General features: G+C 41.9%; 1 protein-coding gene across 3 annotated transcripts in view; it reads left to right on the forward strand.

The window, feature by feature from the left end:
- The window catches only part of LOC137648716 (tyrosine-protein phosphatase 10D-like), a 323,664-nt gene that overhangs the window by 166,790 nt on the left and 132,531 nt on the right, over positions 1–24,343 (forward strand). For all 3 annotated transcript variants that reach the window (XM_068381760.1, XM_068381761.1, XM_068381762.1), the window contains exons 11-12: positions 17,989–18,097; positions 18,602–18,750. In XM_068381760.1, the coding sequence (XP_068237861.1) occupies positions 17,989–18,097; positions 18,602–18,750 (258 nt within the window). The remainder of the gene's footprint in view (positions 1–17,988; positions 18,098–18,601; positions 18,751–24,343) is intronic.

Here is a 24,343-nt window from a genome sequence, read left to right on the forward strand (position 1 = left end):
TGCCACTGAGTCTGCTAAGGTCAGTCAGTCGTCCCAAGACAGAGGAGACAGAAGCCGATCCTGTGAGACCAGGATGGGTGTAGTGGAAAGACCGAAGCACAGTGGCTTGAACTGGTGTTTCTTGTTTTCCTAGACTGAATCTTCCAACCTTCCTAGATGGATGGTTTGGACCTGGGAGTAAGTGTCCTTTAGGTCCAGTGTGCAAATGAAGACCTGAGGTCTTAGCCCTTGTTCGAACTCCAACATGGGGTGGACATCGACCCAAAGGGACAGCTCCTTGCGGATCCTTTTGCATGGAAGATTGTCGACGCTGGAGTCTTGACTCGTGTCGTAAAGGATCAGGCGTGATACCCAGTGTAAGAATTCTTCTCTGGGAGAGAATTCCTTTAACTAACAGAAGGAAGGCAACGCTTAGCCTTACCATGCGCCCTGATGGGATTGATGCTATTCCATAGAATAGAATCAATCTGGCGAGTGTTAATCAATGTTTAACCGTTGGGTATCGTGGTTACTGTGCAGTTGGAGAGTGCTCGCAAGTAGTTCCCTGTCGACAAGCCATTGATGAGGGTTGTCGAATGTTTGCCGATCACTTTAGTGTGATGGCGAACGGCCAGTAGCGAGAAGTATGTTGTATACCTTCTGATCTCTGGAACTATGGGCAGAGGTTGAGTAGTAAGTTCGAGTCACGAACTGCTAGCAAATTGCCAATGACCGATGAATCGGTGGTCTGTGAGCCGATGGTGAGTTAGAGATCAACAAGCTGATTATGGTCCCCCCTAGTTGGTCAGAGATGAGCAATCTGAAGATGGGCTGGTCAGAGATCAGCGAGCTGAGTTCAATGATCGAAGAAAGATGAGCTGCCCATTAGTGATCTAGTGATCAGCAAGCTGATGACTGGTTATTGACTAGCAATCGGTGATTGGAAACGCTAGCAATTGGAGATTGTTAGTCATTGGAGGGACTAGAGGTGAAAGATCAGCATTGAGCTAGCAATTGGCGATCTGGTGATCGGCGACCTAGCAATCAGTAAACTGTGAACTAGCCATCAGCAAACAGTGATCTAGAGATCAGACTGTTGATGCTTTCCTGTTTGCTGTTGGTGGTCTGTCAAGGAAAAAAAGAAACTTCAGAAGAGACAGGGACCAAGGATTCCCCTTTTCGATTCCCCTTGTAAGATGGAATCTTCGGGATCTTGAATCCTTCTGTGAAGCCTTATTCCTTTTTTTCCGGTGGCAATGTTTGTGTTTGCGGGGGGGAATGGGGTAATAGTGACCTGTCCAAAAAGTTTTATTCCTTTTTACTGCCTATTGTGTGAGTGTGTAGGAGAGTACTGGAGCGATGGCACATAGGATGATGCTGGTGCTCAATTTCTGCCTGGAGAGCAGGCAAGCGCTGGCTCTTAAACAAGAGCTGGTGCAATGGATCTGCGAGCCCTGACTCTTTGGCAAGAGCTGGTCCATTGGATCTGAGACCGTAACTGCGCAGGAGGGCGCAGGAAAGTGAGGTAGTAGGTTGGCCAGGGTACCAGCCGCCCGTTAAGATACTACCACTAGAGAGTTATGGGGTCCTTTGACTGGCCAGACAGTATTACATTGGATCTTTCTCTCTGGTTACGGTTCTTTCCCTTTGCCTACACAGACACCGAATAGTCTGGCCTATTCTATACAGATTCTCCTCTATCCTCATACACCTGACAACACTGAGATTACCAAACAATTCTTCTTCTCTCGAGGGGTTAACTACTAAACTGTATTTGTTCAGTGGCCACTTTCCTCTTGGTAAGGGTAGAAGAGGCTCTTTAGCTTTGGTAAGCAGCTCTTCTAGGAGAAGGACACTCCAAAATCAAACCATTGTTCTCTAGTCTTGGGTAGTGCCATAGCCTCTGTACCATGGTCTTCCACTGTCTTGGGTTAGAGTTCTCTTGCTTGAGGGTACACTCGGGCACACTGTTCTATCTAGTTTCTCTTCCTCTTGTTTTGTTAAAGTTTTTATAGTTTATATAGGAAATATTTATTTCGATGTTTTTGCTGTTCTTAGAATATTTTATTTTTCCTTGTTTCCTTTCCTCACTGGGCTATTTTCCCTGTTGGAGCCCCTGGGCTTATAGCATCCTGCTTTTCCAACTAGGGTTGTAGCTTAGCATTTAATAATAATAATAATAATAATAAGAGCGCTGGCACGCAGTAAGGCACTATGTAGTTTTGTACATTTTCGCTAGAATGCGCCGAAGCGTGTGACTGGTTGCACAAGGGCAGGTACATTGGCGCGTGCGTGAGAGTACTACGTGGAGACTGCTGCAGAAGACCATCGGCGCCCGCGCGCAGAAGACCGTCTGCACGCGCGAAAACTGCAAGAGCATTGGCCCCCGCCCGCGTTAGACCTTCGGCACCCGCGTGCGGGACATCATCTGCGTCCGCGCGCGAAAGACTGTTGGCGCGCGCGCAAGAACATTGACGCTCGCGCGCGCGGAAAATTATCGAAAGACTGTCGGAGGGCGCGACCGCACGGAAGACTGTTGGCGCACGCGCTCGGAAGACTATTGGCGTGCACACGGAAGACTGTTGGCGCGCGTGCACGGAAGACTGTTGGCGCGCGCACGGGAGACTGTTTGCGCACGCACGGGAGACTGTTGGCGCGTGCACGGGAGACTGTTGGCGCGCGTGAACGTAGCGCTAGTAAGTTGGCAGATCAGCTGGCAGGACGACCAGAAACTGGGATGAGCCCTTTGGAAGGGCAAACATCCATGATGGAGACCGTAAAGGTCCACAGAAGAGTCCAGGACGGAAGTCCAAGGACTAACAGCAGTTTAAGGTAGCGTTGGTAGATCGGTAGGTCAGCTGGCAGGACGATCAGGAACTGGGGTGTGCCCTTTGGAAGGGCGAGCATCCACCGATGGGGACCGTTAAAAGATCCGCGTTAAGAGTCCAGGACTGAAGTCCAAAGGACTACGCTGCAGCGCAAGGTTGCACTGGTAGGTCTGCTGCGCTGGTAGGTCTGTTGGTAGGATGATCAGGAACTGATGAGCAGGGTGATCCTCCGAAGAGGTGTCTCTATGGGTGGCCTCTCTCGCGAACAAGAGAGGTGAACACTTCCTAGAAGAGACTTGAAGGCACCCGTGATGATGCCCATGAGGGTCGGTGGATCAGCAAGCTGACCTTTAACAGTAGCGATCCTCCGAAGAGGAGTTTCTATGAATGGCTTCTCTCGTGAACGAGAGAGGTGAACACTTCGTAAAAGAGACTTGAAGACGCCCATGAGGGCCGGTGGATCAGCAAGCTGACCTTTAACAGTAGCAATCCTCCGAAGAGGAGTTTCTATGATTGGCCTCTCTCGCGAATGAGAGAGGTAAGTACTTCGTAGAAGAGACTAGAAGACGCCCGTGATGACGCCCATTGAGGGCCGGTGGATCAGCAAGCTGACCTTTAACAGTAGCGATCCTCCGAAGAGGAATCTCTATGAGTGGCCTCTCTCGCGAACGAGAGAGGTAAGCACTTCGTAGAAGACTTGCCAAGACCCTGCTCTGCCCCTGAAGGAAGAGAAACTCAGCAAGTGGGGAGAGAAATCTGGGCGAAGGCAGCAACAGCAGTCGGAGACGATGAATTTATTAAGATGTGGTAAGTTCTCCCTCTGAAGGGAGAAACAACCTCACACCTGGGGAGGAAACTTTCCCTCGGAAGGGAAGTTGTCTAACCCCTGCAGGCGAACCTCCTTTAGCATTTCAAGATGATCATAAGTGCTGGTCATGTTGTCACGGGAGTACTTCTAAGAGAAGGGATGACGCCCATGACGACGTCCTCTGAGGGACGGCAGTGACAGCAGATTCCCCAGGCATGAACAGAACAGCTCTGCTTCGCTGGCACTCATAGTCGAACAAAGAAGAACTGCATAGTTAACTGGGAAAAAAATAAGATTAATTATTTAATAGAAATTCCCTCGGGAATAATTCCGAAGAGGAACCCCGAGGGAACAACATAAAAATAAGTATTGCGCCGACAATAAAATTAATTATTTAACAGAAATTCCCTAGGGAGGAACTCCGAAGTGGAACCCTGAGGGAACAACATGAAATTAAGTATTGCGCCCTTCCTTCCCCAGTCAACATCCACGGGAGAAGGGGGGAGCGGAGTAACTGTAATAAAATCAGAATTACAATTATTTAAATCTGCTAAGAATATTCACTAATAGTGAGAACCACTGATCCTCCGAAGGGAAGTGTTCCCTACAGAGAAAAGTTGAAAAGTTAAAGTACAATTATAATTTCACGAAAAATAATTGAGACAAATAATCGGAAGAGCAACCTGACCCTCGCACGGGAAAGGAGCTTCCCCAATAGTACATTGTTGTTGTTAAGGTGAACGACCTCCAGAAGAGAAAGACCGTTGTTAATCTTTGAGAGGCCACATTCCCTTCGCTCAGAAATCCATGTTTCCCGTAGGAAATTTGAAAAGGCGAAGACAATAGTTGAATGAAGAGGGTCCAGGCGATGACGATTCCCCTGCGGCGGCTGAGTTAACGGTTATATGCCGACGGGAAGACCGATGGACCAGAGAGGGAGAGGTCGTTCTCCACGAAGTGGAACTGTGCTGGCCTCGCTAATCTGCGCAAGTGTCGTTATCATATATGTATCACACACACAGCACAAACATTGAAAAGGAAACTTATCACATTTCTATACACATATATATACATAAACATTAAGAATGTTTTCATATATATACATGTATAAGAAAAAGTAAGTTAAAAGACAAAAATTAATGGCAGTCCAGAATAGGCGAGGAGTGAGAGAGGAAACAACCGCTCTGGATCCGAGCCAAAAGTAAAGTGACTAAATCACAGGTGTGTGAACGGGAGTGGTAGCAAGCTACCCCCCCTACCCCCGCTAACTAGCGGTGTGGGTAGTTAACCCTCGCTAAATTTTAATGGCTCGTCATTTCAGCTCCGCCAAAAGTATAACCCCTAATAAATAGCGTGGTTTGTATTCCAGTTACGGAACAAATAACGTTTCTTTCGTATAGCCTAACCCGTTTGGTATACATTAGTAATGTTAATCGCATTGTTTAACCTCTAGTATCGTTTCTCTTAATTCGGTCAGGGATATAGGGATATATATATATATATATATATATCCCCTAGAATTATTGGTATAATTCGATACTCTTCTCTTTTAGAGAAAAGAGGATAAACCCTTCTTCCCCCCTGAGCGCCGCCATCCCAAGCGGCAGCCCTATCTTCCGTTATCGCCAACAAGTAGTTAACTCTGGCTTGACTTGGATAGTTTTATACCGTCGATCTTCTTTGCCGCTGAATATCCTGGCTTTGAAGTATGACAGTAACTCAGGGTGTATTGTGTTGCAGCCGACAATGTCATCGACAGGGGAATCGTGATTCCTCTTCCAGCCATGAATCAAGCAGTGAGCCGTGGCGGAAGTCTCATGTATGTTCGTCGAGATGTTCCCCAAATACCTATGTCTATACGTACATCCCTGCAGGCAGTGGTTGTACAAATTGATATAGGGAGAAAATATACAATATGCTCTCTTTACTTACCTCCAAATGATAATATTTTATTTTATATGATGATTTAGCAGAGTTCATTCAACAACTCCCTCAACCATTTCTCTTACTGGGAGATATGAATGGTAGAAATCCTTTGTGGGGTGATGTTTTGGCAAACACAAGGGGCAATATTATCTCATCAATTGTGGAGAATGAGGATGTGGGACTCCTTAATACAGAGAGCCCATGCACTTCCATGTTCAGACAGGTACCTTGTCAGGCATTGACCTTTCAATTGCAAGCTCTAACTGCCTTCTTGGTTTTGATTGGAGGACATTAGATGATTGGCATACTAGTGATCATGCACTAATCATTATAAACACCAACAAGGGTCCGCCTTTACAAAGATCGCCACGATGGAATCTTGACAAGGCAGACTGGGTTAAATTTTGTGAGCTAAGTGAAATCGAAGGGAGTGCAGAACAGTTTGAAAGTATTGATGATGCCATAGACCTACTGAATGGAACTCTCCATACAACAGGAATCAATTCGATTCCCAAAACCACAGGAATATTCAAAAGACGACCAGTCCCGTGGTGGTCCTCAGAATTAACAGCCTTGCACAGAGCCACCAGAAAATCCCTGACTAGATTGCGTAGACGCCGTACGGATGAAAATTTGATGACATACAAAAAGTGTAGAGCACAGTTCCGTCGTGCCATGAAAGAAGCTAGACGCCAATCTTGAGTGGCTTTTGTTTCCTCCATTAATAGTAGAACACCACCATCTTCTGTATGGAGGAAAGTAAAAAAGATTGCAGGCAAATTCACCCCAAACCCACCACCAGTGTTGAAAGTGAATGGTCAGTATGTGACTGAAGGAAATGAAGTCAGCAATGCCCTAGCTGACCATTTTTCAAATGTATCGTGCAAGAGTGTAGCAGCTCCTGGTCACCAGTACAGGAGCATTGAAGAAAAGAAAATTTTAAATTTTGCAACAGGAAGGGAAGAGTCATATAATTCTCCATTCACTGAAAGAGAATATGATTCGGCACTTTCCACTTGTAACGATGCAGCCCCTGGACCCGCTGGAATTCCATATGCAATGATTAAACATGTACATTTTAATACAAAGTTATTTATTTCAAGCATTATTAATAGAATATGGCATGATCATAGTTATCCAAGTGTTTGGGAACTAGCCATTATTTTAGCCTTTTTAAAACTCAGTAAGGACAAGTTTTTAGCAGCAAACTATCGACCTATTGCATTGACATCTTGTTTATGTAAAATTATGGAGAAGATGGTCAATGCAAGACTGATGTGGTGCCTTGAAAAGAAAGGTATTTTATCACCGACTCAATTTGGTTTCAGAAAAATGCACTCAACGACTGATGTGTTAATAAGACTTGAGTCCTCTATTTGTGAAGCATTTGCTTCCAAACAGCACCATGTGACAGTCTTTTTTGACCTTGAAAAGGCATATGATACCACTTGGAGATATGGTATACTTACAATTCATGAATTGAGATTGAGAGGAGAGCTGCCAATATTTATTCAGGCATTTCTTTCAAATAGAGTTTTTCAAGTGAGAGTGGCGGAAGCTCTATCAGAGAGTAAGTGTCAGGAAGGAGGAGTTCCTCAGGGGAGTATGCTGAGTGTAACCCTTTTTGCACTAGCAATTAATGGGATATCCTCAGTCATTCCCTGGGATGTTCTCTCAACATTTGTGGATGATCTCTCTATATCATTTGCTGGAGCTAGAATGGCAATGGTTGAGAGATAAATACAACTCTCAATTGACAAAATTATCCAGTGGGCCAATATGAATGGATTTAAGTTCTCGACATGTAAAACTACTATTGTCCATTTTTGTCGTATCCGGGGAGTACATCCAGACCCGGATATGTACATTAAAGGTCAGCGGATACCATGTGCAAGTGAAGCTAAATTTTAGGTTTGATATTTGATTGGAGGCTTACGTGGGTTTCTCACTTAAAAGCATTAAAAGCTAAATGTCTCTAGGCTCTGAAAATTTTAAAAGTATTGTCCTATACATTATGGGGGGGCAGACCGCAATACTATTTTGAAATTATACAAGGCTTTGATTTTTTCGAAAATCAGTTACGGATGTGAAATATACTCCTCAGCCACCCCAAGCCGGTTAAAGATATTAGATTCAATACATCATGGTGGTATTAGATTGTCCACAGGAGCATTTAAATCCTCACCTATCCCAAGTCTCCTTGTTGATGCTCGAGAGTTACCTCTAGATCTTTACCGAATTTCTGCTATTATTCGGTATTGGTTTAGATTGCAAAGACTCCCTAATTCTTTAGCCTTTCAAACTGCAAGCCATGTAAGTCACTCAACATACTTTGAGTTGCACCCAAAATCTCCTCAACCTTATGGCTTTCGGGTGAAACAATTTTTAAACAGTCTTGATATAATTAGAATTAAGGTGCTTCCATTTAAGGTATCATCAACGCCTCCATGGAAATTACCAGAGATATCTTTTTGTAAATGTTTTATTGGAGTTAAGAAGAATATGATTGACTTAGAATCCAGGTCTCTGTTTATGGAACATGTTGAAGAACATGAGGGATCGACTTGTATATATAGGTAGTAGGTTGGCCAGGGCACCAGCCACCCGTTGAGATACTACTGCTAGAGAGTTATGGGGTCTTATGACTGGCCAGACAGTACTACATTGGATCCTCCTCTCTGGTTACGGTTCATTTTCCCTTTGCCTACATACACACTGAATAGTCTGGCATATTCTTCTCATATTCTCCTCTATCCTCATACACCTGACAACACAGATTACCAAACAACTCTTCATCACCCAAGGGGTTATTGCACTGTAATTGTTCAGTGCCACTTTCCTCTTGGTAAGGGTAGAAGAGACTCTTTAGCTATGGTAAGCAGCTCTTCTAGGAGAAGGACACTCCAAAATCAAACCACTGTTCTCTAGTCTTGGGTAGTGCCATAGCCTCTGTACCATGGCCTTTCACTGTCTTGGGTTAGAGTTCTCTTGCTTGAGGGTACACTCGAGCACACTCTCCTATCTTATTTCTCTTCCTTTTGTTTTGTTAAAGTTTTTATAGTTTATATAGGAGATATTTATTGTGGTTACTCTTCTTAGAATATTTTATTTTCCTTTTTTCCTTTCCTCACTGAGCTATTTTCCCTGTTGGAGCCCCAGGGCTTATAGCATACTGCTTTTCCAACTAGGGTTGTAGCTTAGTAAGTAATAATAATAATAATAATATACTGATGGCTCCAAATCTGATGCTGGCGTTGGATTTGGAGCACATAGTAATGGTTTTAATTGTAGAGGTGCACTTCCTCTAACAGCTTCAATATTTACTGCAGAACTGTATGGCATATTAACCGCTGTTGAGAAAATAGCGTTGGAAAAGGAGGGTAATTTTACCATTTTTAGTGATGCAAGGAGTGTCCTTCAAGCTTTAGAAGTTTTTAATTCTTGTAACCCTCTAGTTTTAAAGATTTTAGAAAGGCATTTTATTCTTAGAAGGAGAGGTATAATGGTTCGATTTTGTTGGGTTCCAGCACATGTAGGTGTGTGTGGGAATGAGAAGGCAGATTCATTGGCGAAGAATGCAACATCAGAGTTGGTGCCAAGAAGGTATCCCATTCCCTGTAATGACTTCCTACCTAACATCAAGAAATTGCTTTACAATAAATGGCAACAGCACTGGGATAGCCTACATGGCAATAAAATGAGAGAGGTAACAAATGACATATCTCCTTGGAGGTATAACATAATACCCCGAAAATGGGAGACGTCTCTTTGTCGTCTCTGTATTGGTCACACTCGGTTAACACACAAGTTTCTTCTGAAGGGCCAACACCAACCATATTGTGACGACTGTTTGGTACCTCTAACAGTGAGGCATTTGTTGATCGAATGCCCCAATTATAATAACTTAAGGAATAGATATTTATTTGAGGCTCGAGTTGAGGGTGGCAGGTTCATCCTTGCTAAGATTCTTGGGCATGATGTGTCCTACTGTGCAAGTGGCATTTTTAGATTTATTTCAGAAGCAGGTCTTCTAAAAACTATTTAACTTTTACAATGACATTAAACTTTTATGGTTTTAATTGAATATTCTTTTATTTTTTTTTCTATATATATATACAGTGAACCCTCGCTACTTCGCGGTTCGACCATCGCGGATTCACCACTTCGCGGATTTTTTCCATAACCCATATATATACAGTAATATATATATATATATATATATGTATGCATGTATTTATGTATATATGTAGGTATGTATATGTGTATACATATAAATATATATATATATACACACACACACACACACACACACATATATATATATATATATATATATATATATATATATATATATATATATATATATATATATATATATATATATATATATATATATATATACATATATATATATATATATATATATATATATATATATATATATATATATATCTATATATCTAAAGTAGGAAGATGTGATGTAGTTCTAAGGGAAAAGTATGGGAAATATGTCTGGGTAATAAGCAAAGCTCTACCTCCAGTTTGTTTCTACATTATGATCAGAGATAAATGTAAACAAAACATTGGTTGCCATTTTTTATCGTGCTTTTTAGCATGTTTAGGAAATGCATGATATAAAATCACCTTTAATATTTGTGCCTGTTTTAGTTTAGGGTACTGTAGTACATGCATTAAGTGTTCTGTACATTAAAGGGTAGTTTGTTAACAGTACTACGTACAAGGGAAGGTTTTAAAAGTCTGAATATACATGTTGAATAAATAGGTAAATATGGTGTCACTACTTCGCGGATTTTCACCTATCGCAGCCGCGACTGGAACCTATCTACCGCGATAAACGAGGGTTCACTGTAGACTACTGTAAATGATATTGGCGTCAATGATCTTAGATGTCAGGATGCCTGAAAACTTGAAATCAATCAATCTGCCGGCCGTGACGTTGTCGGCAAAGGAAGTATGCCTCCCTAGTTTACAACCGGAAGTATGCGGCATAATTGCTACCGCCTTTCTCCCTTGTAGACTATAAGACATGTCTTATAGCCGACAATGTCGCCGACAGGGAAATACTTATTCCTTTGCCGACCACGACGGCGTCGGCATAGGAAGCCATGCTTCCTTAGTTTACAGCAGAAAGTAGGCGGCATGCCTGCCGCTGCCTTTCTCCCCTGCAAACTATAAGACCCTTCCCCCCCCCTGTCCTTTAGTGTCGGCCTGGCCGTCACAACATTCTTTTGGCCGGTATTCTACAATCATCCTGGCTTGCTGGGTTGACTAGTTGCCGGCCGGGACCCTACCAGCAGCGGTTAGGTTGCTGCCTCGGCCAACTCCCCCTTGTGTCCTTCCTTCGCCGGAAGCGAATGCCCCGGGGGAAGACTGAGCCAGCCCTGACGGCTGCCGGTGGGAAACCCAATGTTCTGTTGAGGATTCTTCAGTCCTCTCTTGGAATGCCATCCACAGACCTCGCAACCGGCAGTACAGCTGGCGGCAAAAGTTGTGGCTGGATGGAAGCTAGAATCAAATACATTCCTCCCCTTCCATTAGAATTCTCATTCTGGCAAGGAGACAGTAGGTGGCAGTAGCCCTCCTACACTTCCATTTATTGTGCTAAACCATAATAATAGGAACCCTCCTTTCCATTCTTTCTCTCTCTCTCACTATCACTTAGTGACGCCAGGCACTAGCCTAACCCCGGTAGTGTACCGGTAAAACTACAGTATACAACAATATAGTAGCCAGTAAAACTACAGTATACTACAATATAGTAGCCAGTAAAACTACAGCAAATAACAATACAGTAGTTGGAAAACTACAGTATATAACAATACAATGGAGTACAAGTATTTCTAATATACTCTGTGTATCCTTTCTCAGCCTATTGTTGGGACCGCATAACATGCTGAAGTTGAAGCATTCCCTCAATACCTTGATGAATCCTTTGATTATCGGGACACTCATGAAACACCATTCAGTATTAATATTTTACAGGTGGAGGAGTTAGTATAAATATTTACTAGCTCCGGCCCTATGTACGAGAGTTATTCCACTCTGTATTTTCCCTTATAAGGAATTTAAATATTAATATTGATGGAGGTCTCAGCAACTACCTGTGAGAGGAAACACAGATATGGGTCTTTTCTATTTCCTTTCTAGCTTACTATCCTAAGCTATTAAATATAATAGTATGCATTACCATTTTTTATATATGCATTATATACAGGAGGAGCCAATGGTGAAGTGTACAGTTGTGTCCTGCAACCACAACAGTAAGAACTTTCTGGGCCTATGATGTACAGGTCTCATGCCCCCTGCTGCATCGTATCTGGATCCCTGAGATACTGGGACCCATATTTCAAGTATACATTATTTCAATGATATAAACAACCTAGTACTCATTCACCCTTTTTCTCCCTTACAGGAGGAGCCAATGGTGAAGTATACAGTTGTGTTCTGTAACCACAAGAGTAAGAACTTTTGTGGGCATACGATGTACAGGTCTTATGCCCCTGCTGCATCGTATCTGGATCCCTGAGGTACTGGGACCCGAAGGGTCGCTCCAATCGCTTGTCCATTGACACAAAACAGGACCTACTGTAAGAAGGCCCTGAATAAGAAGTGGTTCAACCACCCACGGAGGAAGAAGGATCCGTTTCGATGGTGACTGAGGTCCCTCAGCTCACTGTGTCGGCATATCAACCTATGCCGTCAACCTCTTCAGTCCCAACTCCCTAACTGGCTAGACAGGTCGGCAGGAGCGAAGCACTCCTAGAGTAGATCCAGCTGATGTTGACACTGTTCCGGAAGGAGCAAGAGGAGAATAAGCAAGATCTCAAAGAGGTGAAGAGAGAGGTACAGGAAGGGAAACGCCCCTGGCGCTTCCAGGGGCTCTGCTAAACCCCTTAAAATATCTGACCTCCCTCACTACTCCGAAACCAACCCCTGGAGGTAGACGGAACACATGCCCATGTTGAATGGGAAGCTTTATATCTCCGAGAAGTTGGGGTCCAAACCCCTTGAAGAGCTTCAGTTCTGGCCCAGCTTTCAGCGTACCCAGATTGCTACGTGAGACTGCGAGATGAACCTACATCCCGCGAGGAGACTATACCAAAGTAAGTCATTGTCCTCGAACATGACAAGGCACAAGCCATCCTTACCAAGACCCAGAAAGGAGCCGAGTATATTAACTCCAAAGTCGCAGCATTGAGCAAGAAGCACCCAACCTTCATTGCTCCTTCTTGCTCCTTCCTGCTCCTTCCTCCAGAGCTTTGCCCCTTTCGGGAAAAGCCCTAGACGGTGTCCTGAGAGCAGTCGAAGAGGGCAAACCCCGCTCAATCCTAGAGAAATGCAAACCATTATCTCTAGCTATGCCCACCTGTGAGGAGAAGTGGAAAGAGGTACATCTAACCCTCTCCGTCTTGAAGTTGGATCCGGAGATTGCAGGCCAGCAGTTTAATGAGAACCTTCCAAAGTGGCCAAACCATCTTTTGAGAAGGGAACAGGAGACGAAAGATAGTGTTGCCGCCTCCCCGTCTCATCAGAACTGCTTGGAAACGTGTGTAGCCCTTAATTAATGCCGCACCCTTGTGATGGATTTGTATGCTTTTCTCAGGTCAAAAAAGGACCTGTAGAGAGCATGTGTCTGCCGCAACAACAGTGAAAGACGAACTCAGAAAACTGATTTCATCATGTATCTGGGGCGAAGACCCTTTCCCACAAGAAGTGGTCCAAGAAGTCATTGCCAAAGCCACCACGGAGAATAGGAACCTTCTCCAAAAGTGGGGCATGTCCTCATAGAGGAAATCTTCATTAGAACTGCACAATTTCCAACTGTGACCATGACCACAGTGCCTCAAATGGTAGCCCAGCTGCAAACCACCTTTCAGATGGTCCCTCAACAGCTGGTAGCCAGTCACCTGTGTTTAATCCAGGTTTTGAAGTGCACTCGACCACATTTCGGCCCTACAAAGGTAAGGGCCCAAAAAGAGAATCCTCTGGAAACCCCCCAAGGGTGGAGGAGGACGCGGTTACGAAAACAATGAGAGGTTCCAGGTAGGAGGCACACTTTTCCACTTTCGGGATCGTTGGACCTTCAATCCCTGGGTCCACAGCCAAATTACGAATGGACTTGGTTGGAAATGGAACAAAAATCCACCCCACTTTTCCAAAATTCTTCCAACACTCCACCCCCTTATTGGAAGTATATACCTCAGAACTCTTGAATAAGAAGGTAATGAGGAAAGCGAAGTCCATCAAAATTCCAGGGAAGGCTATTTTGTGTTCCCATGAAAGACTCGGACAAACCCAGAGTCATTCTAGACTTGTCTCCACTCAACAAGTTAATTGAGAACAACAAGTTCCGGATGCTTACATTGCAACACATAAAGACCCTTCTACCAAAAAGGGGTGTACACAAACTCAATAGACCTGGCAGATGCTTATTGGCACCTACCTGTCATTCGCCCCATCTCCTCCTACCTAGTATTCAGGCTACAGAAGACAAAATATGTTTTCACAGCCATGCCCTTTGGACTAAACATAGCCCCATAGGTATTCACAAAGCTAGTGGACACGATCGTCCAGCAACTACACTCCGAAGTAGTACAAGTAGTAGCATACCTGGACGATTGGCTGATGCGGGCAGCATCCAAGACTACTTGTCTGCAAGCAGCCAGAAAGGTGATCCAGTCCTGGAACACCTGGGCTTCAAGATCAATCGCTAGAAGTCTCGCCTTTCTCCAGCTCACAAGTCTCAATGGTTAGGAATCCATGGGAACTTGCAGTCACACCACCTTTCCATTCTATTAAAGAAGAGGAGAGAAATAGCGGCATCTGTCAAGAGACTAATCCGTCACAATAGGATTTCAAGACGCCAACAGGAAAGAGTATTGGGCTCTTTCCAGTTTGCAGCAATGACAGACCCGGTGCTAAAAGCTCGTCTAAAGGATGCGTCGGAGTCTGGAGAAGATACGCATCAAACGCTCGAAGAGATCAACTAAGGTTAACCCCGACCCGATTGTGCACGCTATTAAGGCTGTGGTTAACAGCCAAGAGCCTAGCACGGACATTTCTCCTGCAACCACCACAACCATCAGTCGTGATACACACGGACGCTTCCTTGGAAGGATGGGGAGGCCATTCTCACGAGAGAAAAGTGCAGGGGAATCTGTCGCATCAGTTCAAAACCTTGCGCATCAACTTCTTGGAGGCTATGGCAGTTTTCCTGACGTTGAAGAAACTATCCCCTCGCAGAGCAATCCCCATCAGATTTGTCCTGGACAACAAAGCGACAGTAAAATGTCTAAACCGACAAGGCTCGAAATCACCTCACATCAACCATGTGATACTAGCCATCTTCTACCTGGCAAGGACGAAGGGATGGCACTTATCGGCAGTTCACCTACAAGGGTTCTGCAACGTGACGGCGAATGCTCTATCCAGGCAAAAGCCGATAGAGACGGAATGGTCCCTAGACGCAGACTCATTCTCTTTTATCTCGGAAAAAGTCCCGGAACTGCAGATCGACCTCTTCGCAACGAGCGACAACAAGAAGCTACCTCGTTACGTAGTCCCTTATACGGACCCTCAAGCAGAAGCGATAGACACCATGTCCCTCGACTGGAACAGGTGGAATCGCATTTACCTGTTTCCACCAACCAATCTCCTGCTAAGAGTCCTTGACAAGCCGAGATCCTTCTGAAGGACAGCAGCATTAGTGGCCCCCAAATGGCCCAACAGCAATTGGTTCCCTTTAGTTCTAGAGTTGAAACTGAAGCTGTTTCCTCTGCCGAATCCAGTTTTATCCCAACTGGTCCAGAAGTCGACTGTCTATTCCTCATCCTCGAGAACCAGCAGCCTACATCTCATGATTTTCTCGCCCTAGCAGCGAACAAAAAGTTTGGAATCTCGAAGGATAAAGTTGACTTCATTGAAGAGTACAAGTCAAGTTCGACTAAGAGACAATAGGAATCTTCATGGAAGAAATTGGTGTCCTTTGTAAAAACAAGGAATCCAAATATCGATAGATTTCTGTCTCGCTTTCTTCATACACCTACACGAACAAGGCCTCGCTTCCACCACGATTACTGCGTGTAAGTCGTCCCTGACTAGACCACTTCTGTACGCTTTTGAGGTGGACCTCACTAGTGAAATCTTCAATAAGATCCCAAAAGCATGCGCTAGACTCAAGCCGGCAACCCCTCCAAAACCCATCACATGGTCTTTGGACAAAATCTTGCACTATGCTTCGAACCTAAACAATGACGATTGTACTCTGAAGGATCTAACACAGAAAGTCATCTTTCTGTTTGCAATAGCCTCAGGGCCTAGAGTTAGTGAAATAGTAGCCTTATCTAGAGACGAAGGCCATATTCAGTTCCTAGACACAGGAGAGCTGAACCTTTTTCCTGATCCTACCTTTCTGGCCAAGAATGAGCTACCCACTAAGAGGTGGGGTCCTTGGAGAATCTGCCCAATGAAGGAAGATGTCTCTCTATTCCCAGTAGAGTGTCTAAAGGTCTATCTTCGAAGAACTTCAGACTTCAAGGGAGGACAGCTGTTCAGAGGCAAAACTTCAGGATCAAACCTATCCTTAAGACAACTGAGAGCAAAGCTCTCCTACTCTATTCGCAGAGCGGATCCTGACAGCACACCCGCTGGTCACGATCCAAGAAAAGTTACTTCCACGTTGAATTTCTTTCAACACATGGACTTTGAGAGACTCCGCTCATATACTTGGTGGAAATCATCCAGAGTCTTGTATAAACACTATGCGAAGCAAGTACACGAAATAAAACACTTTGTGGTGGCGGCGGGTAGTGTCATAAAACCCGTCGTCTAGTGCTGCAATGAACAGTGGACTGGTTTTGGGACCTAACAGTGAATCGGGTGAATAGGTACTCGTACCTTCTAGTGCAAATCATTACGATGATTAATAGACTGTTCTATACAGGTGCATAATCTGACTAATAACACCAGTACTGTGTGGACGTTTGCACCACAGTGTTCATGCATATCCGAAATCTGAGCAAGTCAGACAGATTTTGGTTTCACATCTACAACGAGTGGCATTATTCCAATAATGAAAATTACATATATTCTTCCTTTACAGGTCAATATATGAACCCGGATGTGATTGATTTCTGGATCAGATGCTTATTTTTGCAACCACATTTAATAATGTAATTGCAAAATAAATACAAAAATTTATATGGGGCTTAATTTTTACTCCTCGGTTGCTTTTAAATAAACCATGCTAGAATTTTATTTTTATCCTTTTAGATAAAAATTACTTGAGCCAAGTACAGATTCCTAAGGTAACCAAAAGTAACCTCTAAAAAGTTTCCCTTTTGTTCTTACAGAAATACAAACCTTGAATCCTTACTGTAGAAGTAGACACTTTCCCCGCAGGGGGCAGGAAACACTAAGCCTGGTGGAAATGACAGTTAACTGGAATTTCATATATAGGTCTAGGAGACCAGGTAAGGAATCCATTCAAGGTAAAAAGCACACACACAAACCCACAGATATAGTAATTTCTCTGGTATGCTTCCACCAGGACGACATGGCCGAGCCCAAAAAACGGATTTTGAGCAAAGCGAAAAATCTATTTTTGGGTGGAGTAGCCTACCATGTCGTCCTGATGGACCCACCCTTTTGCTGACCCCACCCGAAACTACTCTATCTGCGGCTATTCCTGCTTAAAGACAAGTAAAAGGAATGGCGGCCGGTAGTAGTACGGATAGGAGGTCCACCAGGATACCTGGAACGGCACCTCTTTTCTTTCGCCACTCTTCCCCCCATACATCAAAGAGTTAAATCTATTCGGGGTGAAGATTGCTATGTGTCGTATCTAAAAAATACGTCCCTGATCCCTAGCGATATCCTAGAATGGATACTCGTACCAGGAGTTAGAATCCTGGAGACCTTCGGTTTATTTCTCTGGAAGTATCACTGTAGCAAATATCCCTTAGAAAGGCTACCTAAAGGAACCTTCCATCAGGACGACATGGCACTCTCACCCAAAAATAGATTTTTCGCTTTGCTCAAAATCCGTATATATATATATATATATATATATATATATATATATATATATATATATATATATATATATATATATATATATATATATATATATATATATATATATATATATATATATATATATATATGTATATATATATATATATATATATATATATATATATGTATATATATATATATATGTATATATATATATATGTATATATATATATATGTATATATATATATGTATATATATATGTATGTATATATATATATATATATATATATATATATATATATATATATATATATATATATATATATAATTTTTTATATAGTATGTGCAGCTTCATTTATATGTTTAACTATTATCTCTTTTGCAATTTACAACAATTTTTGGTTCCTCAGGGCCAGCTTTTGCAAAACCTAGACCTTTTAAGGATATGAAAGTTACATACTACAGTGTTGTATTCACAGTTCTCAGGGACATATTTCATGAAAGTTATGGACCTATTACGTAAGTAAAGATTTTATCCATGGATTTGTTTGGTCTTGAAATTTTTCATGATTTTCATAAATTGTACCTATCGCAATGTGTACTGCATGGCACACTGGGTAGTATGAACTCTACTTAATAGTATCCCTTTAGCTTCAAACGACTTTACTTTTCATGTCTTACTTTTCATTCTGGTCCATAGACTTGCCATCCAGTACTCCTGCCCAACTTTTTTATCTTTACTTTGCTCCAGTTTTCGTGCATTATTTAATTACTCTAGGCCTACACATGACTTCCTTGTGTCATTATATTACCTTGTATTAGTACACCAATGATGATGATAATTACTTTATAATCATAGTAAGGTCTATTGCAAAACTTCATAAGCCAATGTCTGAATTCTATAATATTGAAGGTTGTCACTCACATTAAAGGTATGAATGATGTACAATAATTTAAGATACAGCATTAATAGTTCTATACCATTGCATTTTCCTTTAGTGAAATTCATGGATTTCTAAACAGATCTTTTCAGATTCTCTTGAGTGACAAAGGATGTCAGGGTAACGACAAATCTTCTCATTATATACAACCAGATGACCTAAATACCACCAAGACTTTTCAAGGAAAAATTATATATAACAAATCTTACCTGCAAGGAGAGTTTTTACATGGTAAGATGAATTTTTATGTATCTATACAAATTGCATGTTAGATTTTTGTTATATCAAACACAAATGTTTAAAAGTTATTGCATGGCTCTTATAACCGATGTATCATTTTCTCTTAAAAGAGACAGATTACTTGCTCCTGTAACAGACATGTCAGTTTCTCTCATAACAGACATATCAGTTTCTCTTATATCAGACATGAGAGTTTCTCTTATCAGTTGTTTAAAGATGCATGTACAGTATTTCATTTCTCTCAGTCTGGAATTCTGACAATTTTATTGACTTTCATTTGGGTAATTAATTTTGTGTATTTTAGAGCATTTGGAAGCTCTTATGGTAGTTTTGTAATGGTAGAAGCCCTTTGCCATTCTCTATGCCCCATATGATGTGTCACAGATGCATGTACAATATACATTAATTCAAAACTGTATTTATATAATTGGTAAGTGCCAGGTCAGTCTCTGCCCTGCCTGGCCTCTCACAGCTATGTAAGGGATTTTGACGAAGGAAAAATCTATTTCTGGGGAGAGACCTGTGACGAGGACTTTCACCGGCCGTCACAGATCGACCCAGAAAAATACATTTAGTCTATTTTTATACTTGGAGAAGGCCATACTAATCCTTGGTGCAAAGTATTCCTGTCAACTACTTACTGAATGTATGCTCAGAGCAAACCATGCCATTTGTTATGTAGTGCAAGGTCTGCCACTAATGTTTTCATGATGTTTCCCAGTCAATTAGAAATGGTGTTTAGTGCTTTTTATGAGGAGTTTTTGACGCTGCTGCTTTAATCATGTGTTGGAACAAATGAGTTAACCACAACTTTACAGCTGTTGCTTATGCTCTAGAAAAGCAAAGTTGGTATGGTTTTAGATTTGTGTCACCTTCAATGTTGTAACATAATGGGTTGGTTTGACTGATAGGAAATATGATTAGATCTTTCATTATTGAAAGGCCTCCAGTTCAAAACCCTATTAGGTGGAATTTATGTGTTGTACTAGGGTATTTGAGGGGTCCTTTGCTTAAGTTTCTGGGAAAAGAGGTCTTAAAGTACAATGCCTAAAACTTGAAACTTTAATTTCTTTTGTCTTACATATAGCCAAAAGAGACCGAATAATGGCTCTCTTTTTTTAGTGAGATTCAACTGTAAGGGGGCATGGAATTAAGGTAAAATTACAGTTTCAGCCAAACTCTGATATCTGATATGAAAATTTATATTTTCTAGATTGAATAGTGTGTTTTCAACAAATTTGACCTTTATTTTTGTCGCAAATAATCAGATTTAGATACAAAATCCTCCTTAATAACTACAATAATGGGGTTCCATAAGGGGAAATCGGGGTTTTTGGGTGGGAGACAAATACCTCCTTACTTAATGGTTTTTGTTCTGCTGTATGCTCGCTTTGCTCGGGATTAAACATTATCTCACTGATCCTATGTTCTGGCAAGAGGACTATGTTTCGCTATGCGCGTTAGCCCCGTGGGATAATATATGGGTGTTAATTATTAATTATACAAACTTAATAAATGGGTAAATAGACAAATATTTCCACAACCTTCTGACTAACCACTTCACTTACCTTGAATAGAATCAGAAACCTATTTACCACTTCTGTAGTTCCTTGGTAATGTCCATGAAACCGGCCAATACAGTAACCTAAAAATATGAAGACGAACAACTACTGCATGTCTGCACAATGGAATCCATGACAGTCAACTGACAAGCAAAGTCTTTATAGGAGATTATGAATTCCAAAATTGCAGTTAATTGGATAATCTTGAAACAAAACAACCAATTAGGTTTCAGCATGTTTACTGTACCTATACAGTACGTCATAACCAATATCAAAGAATGATTAGACATTTTTACCACAATGCATTAAAAATCCCAAAATACCATTGGGAGAAAAATTAACATGGCAGCGTAAGTTCATACGTGGAATATCAGTTAGGAACAATATTCATCATCAAATATTTACGTAATCCTTAATTTGTGTTAGATTAGAGTAACATTTCCATATAAATCATTTAAAAAATATATGATAACAAATAAAAAAGTAATATATATACAAATTTGGTTGAAACTTTAATAATAATGAAATTAAGTTTTGCCTAGTTTTAGAGCTACACATATATTTCTGATTAGAGGTTATCTTGTACATATCTCATCCCTCCCATCAATACATAAAAACAATTAGAATAGCGCCAACGGATCCCTGCGTGTCGTAAGAGGCGACTAAAATGGATGGGACAAGGGGGCTGGGAACCCCCTCTTCTGTATTATAATCCTGTGAGACATCAAGGTGGTGGAGCTTGGGGGAGAGTGACTGCTCCCTGCACTCTAGTTTTGGGGTGTTTGAATGTGCGTGGATGTAGTACGATAGAGAGTAAAAGATGTGAGATTGGAAGTATGTTTAGGAAAAGAAGGATGGATATATTGGCTTTGTGTGAGACAAAGATAAAAGGGAAAGGTGAAGAGATGTTTGGTGAAATGTCTGGTAGAGTGTCTGGGATTGAAAGGGGAAGAGCAAGAGAAGTTGTGGCTTTATTGCTGAGTGAATGGATGATAGGTAAAGTAGTGGAATGGAAGGAGATATCATCTAGGTTAATATGGGTAAGGGTTAGGTTGGGTAGGGAATGTTGGGCTTTTGTCAGTGCGTATGGGCCAGGTTGTGAGAAAAGTGAAGAAGAGCGGAATGAGTTCTGGAATGAATTAAATAGGTGTGTAGAAGGACTGGGTAGAAGGAATTATGTAGTTGTCATGGGTGACTTAAATGCTAGAGTCGGCGCTGGAGAGGTAGAAGGTGTCATTGGGAAGTATGGCGTACCAGGTGAAAATGAGAGTGGTGAGAGACTGGTAGATATGTGTGTTGAGCAAGAGATGGTGATAAGTTCTAGCTTTTTCAAAAAGAAAGATAAAAACAAGTATACATGGGTAAGAGTGGCAAATGGAAGAGTGGTAGAAAGGGCATTAATGGATTATGTGTTGATAACTAGAAGAATGTTTGGAAGATTGAAAGACATGCATGTGTTTAGGGGTATGGCTAATGGTATGTCTGATCATTTTTTGGTGGAAGGAGAATTAGTTGTAGCAAAAGAGTAGGTGGGTGTAAAAGGGAGCTAGTGAGGGTTGAAGAGTTAATAAAACCGGGGGATAAAAAGTAAATATCAAGAAAGGTTGAAAATGGCATATGACAAAGTGAAAGTAAGAACAACTGGTAATTTAGAGGAGAGGTGGAAGTTAGTAAAAGAAAATTTTGTTGGGATTGCAAGTGATGTGTGTGGCAAGAAGTTTGTTGGAGGCAGCATGAGGAAGGGCGGTGAATGGTGGAATGAAGGAGTGGTCACCTCGTAGAGCAAATACAGAGTTCCAGTGTCGGCGCCATCCTAGGCAGCAGAAGAATGCCCATTCTTCAGCCTAGGGTCTGCAAGCACAGGACTAGTCTACTAGACCACAGGGAGAAGGTGGCAATATCATATAACCCCTTAAGGTGTGGTCTAGGGAGGTCTATCCTCCTATGCCGGTAGCGTAATCCGACAGGGTAATGACTATTCACCCTGCCGGCCAGCTGCCGGCACAAGACTATCTACTCTGAGATTCTGACCGAAACCCAGAACCTGCCATCAGTGGCTAAGGAAAGTGACAGAAAACCCTAGCCTAGTCCTGCTTGAATGATAACTCGAGGCACGACCAACTAGGGTTGTAGCCTAAGGTTACACTCAGAGGGAAGGAGTGATTACCCTTAAATCTCCACTGGAGACGAGTATCACTTTATATAATAATTCTAGGAGATATCTATCTCTGCCTGAATTGATAAAACGATACACGAGGGTAACCGGGGAATATGTATGAAAGTATACTAAAGCCACTAGGCTAGTAGACCTGTTACAGAGAGAATCGACTATCTAAATCACCGAAACTCTCTCGTATACTATCTTAGAAGAAGAAATTTTATATGCAATCAATATATCTCACATGTATAAATTGCCTAAGTAGCTTCATTTAAATTTAATAACACTAGGAATGTCTTACATCATGCATGGAAGTAAACTGAAACCCCTAGGCTAGGAAGCCTAGCGTAAGCAAGGTTCGGTTACCTAAATTGCCGAAACTATACAAATACTATCGGCATAATATAATTAACTTCTAGCAATGAAGACTAAATATCTATCTTTATTTATGCTATACCGGGAAAGGCGTTCTGGCTAACTAAATAACTCATGCGTTACGAACGACAGCGCCCATGACGCTTTCGTTTCAGGCAACAGCTCTTCCACAAAGTTTAACTTAATTTGACTTAATTTCACTGTGAGGCAAGAGCTAAAATTTATACGATGTAAAGATCAATTATTCAACTTTCCAGAGGCAGAAGAGGCTGGAGATTGCATGATTAATCCAAAATAATCCAAAGTAACGAGTGATCTACTGGGAAATTCACCGAGCAAGATCGCTACAGATAAAGGAATAAACATGGCGGCAACGATGGCGCCATCTAGATACTCAAATAGTAACGGAGGAAGGGCATCTTGATAACGGCTCCCCTTCTATTTTTGCCACTTTCCCCCTCGAAGCGAAAACGCTATTCGGGGTGAAGATTGCTATGTGTCATATCAAGATATACGTCCCCTGATATTATGCGATATCCTTAAAGGAAACTTTAAGGATATTTGTGCCAGGAGTTAGAATTCTGGAGACCTAAAGGTAATTTCTCTGGTAATATCACTGAAATTAAATATACCCTAAGAATCTTCTTAAAGGAACCTTCCATCGGGACGACATGGCTATCTCACCCAAAAATAGATTTTTCACTTCTCTCAAAATACGTTTTTTGTGCTTGTGGTTTCTTGCCTTGTGTTTGGTAGAGTTTGTTTTTCAAACTTTGTTTTAACCATGCCTCCTAAGGAGTCAAGTACTAATGACAGTGTTGAGAGATGGATGATGATGTCCATAGAATTGTAACGAGAAATGATTATGAAATATGAAAAAGGTGAGCGTGTGAAGGATTGGTTAAGACGAGTGAATATTCAGTGTCTATGATCTGCACAGTTTTGGAGCAGAAAGGATTCTCAAGAGTATAATGCCAGCCAAAGTTGTCAAGATAATTTCAAAGCTGTGAACACCTGTTCATAAAATAGAATAAAAAATACCAAAAAAATAAGAAAGAAACAATTGTGAAGTATCATTTAAGTTTAGGGTTACATACGTAGTGTTAAGTAGTGATAGCAAATAACAAGCCTTCAATTCTCCTCCGTCAATCTCCTCTACCTTTCCCCTCCACCAGCGTCTTCGTTAGCTCAAGAAATCTCATCCCCAACGTAAGTACAGTGCACTCTTAAAGGGATTTTGACCAAGGAAAAATCTATTTCTGGGCGAGGAATATGTGTCGCCCAGTGAAATGCTCCTTATAGCACCATTTCTAAGGCATAAATATTGCTAAATATACCAGAGAAAAAAAGATGCATGGAATGTCAGGAATAAACCCAGCTCACTCACTCTAATGAGTGTCGGTATAGTAACTGGGGTGTGATAGAACCACGACCATAGGTCCCTCGCCATTTAGACCTCTCCTTCTTCAACATCCCCCGGAACTACGAG

The sequence above is a fragment of the Palaemon carinicauda genome, chromosome 10, assembly GCF_036898095.1.
Source record: "Palaemon carinicauda isolate YSFRI2023 chromosome 10, ASM3689809v2, whole genome shotgun sequence".
NCBI lineage: Eukaryota > Metazoa > Arthropoda > Malacostraca > Decapoda > Palaemonidae > Palaemon > Palaemon carinicauda.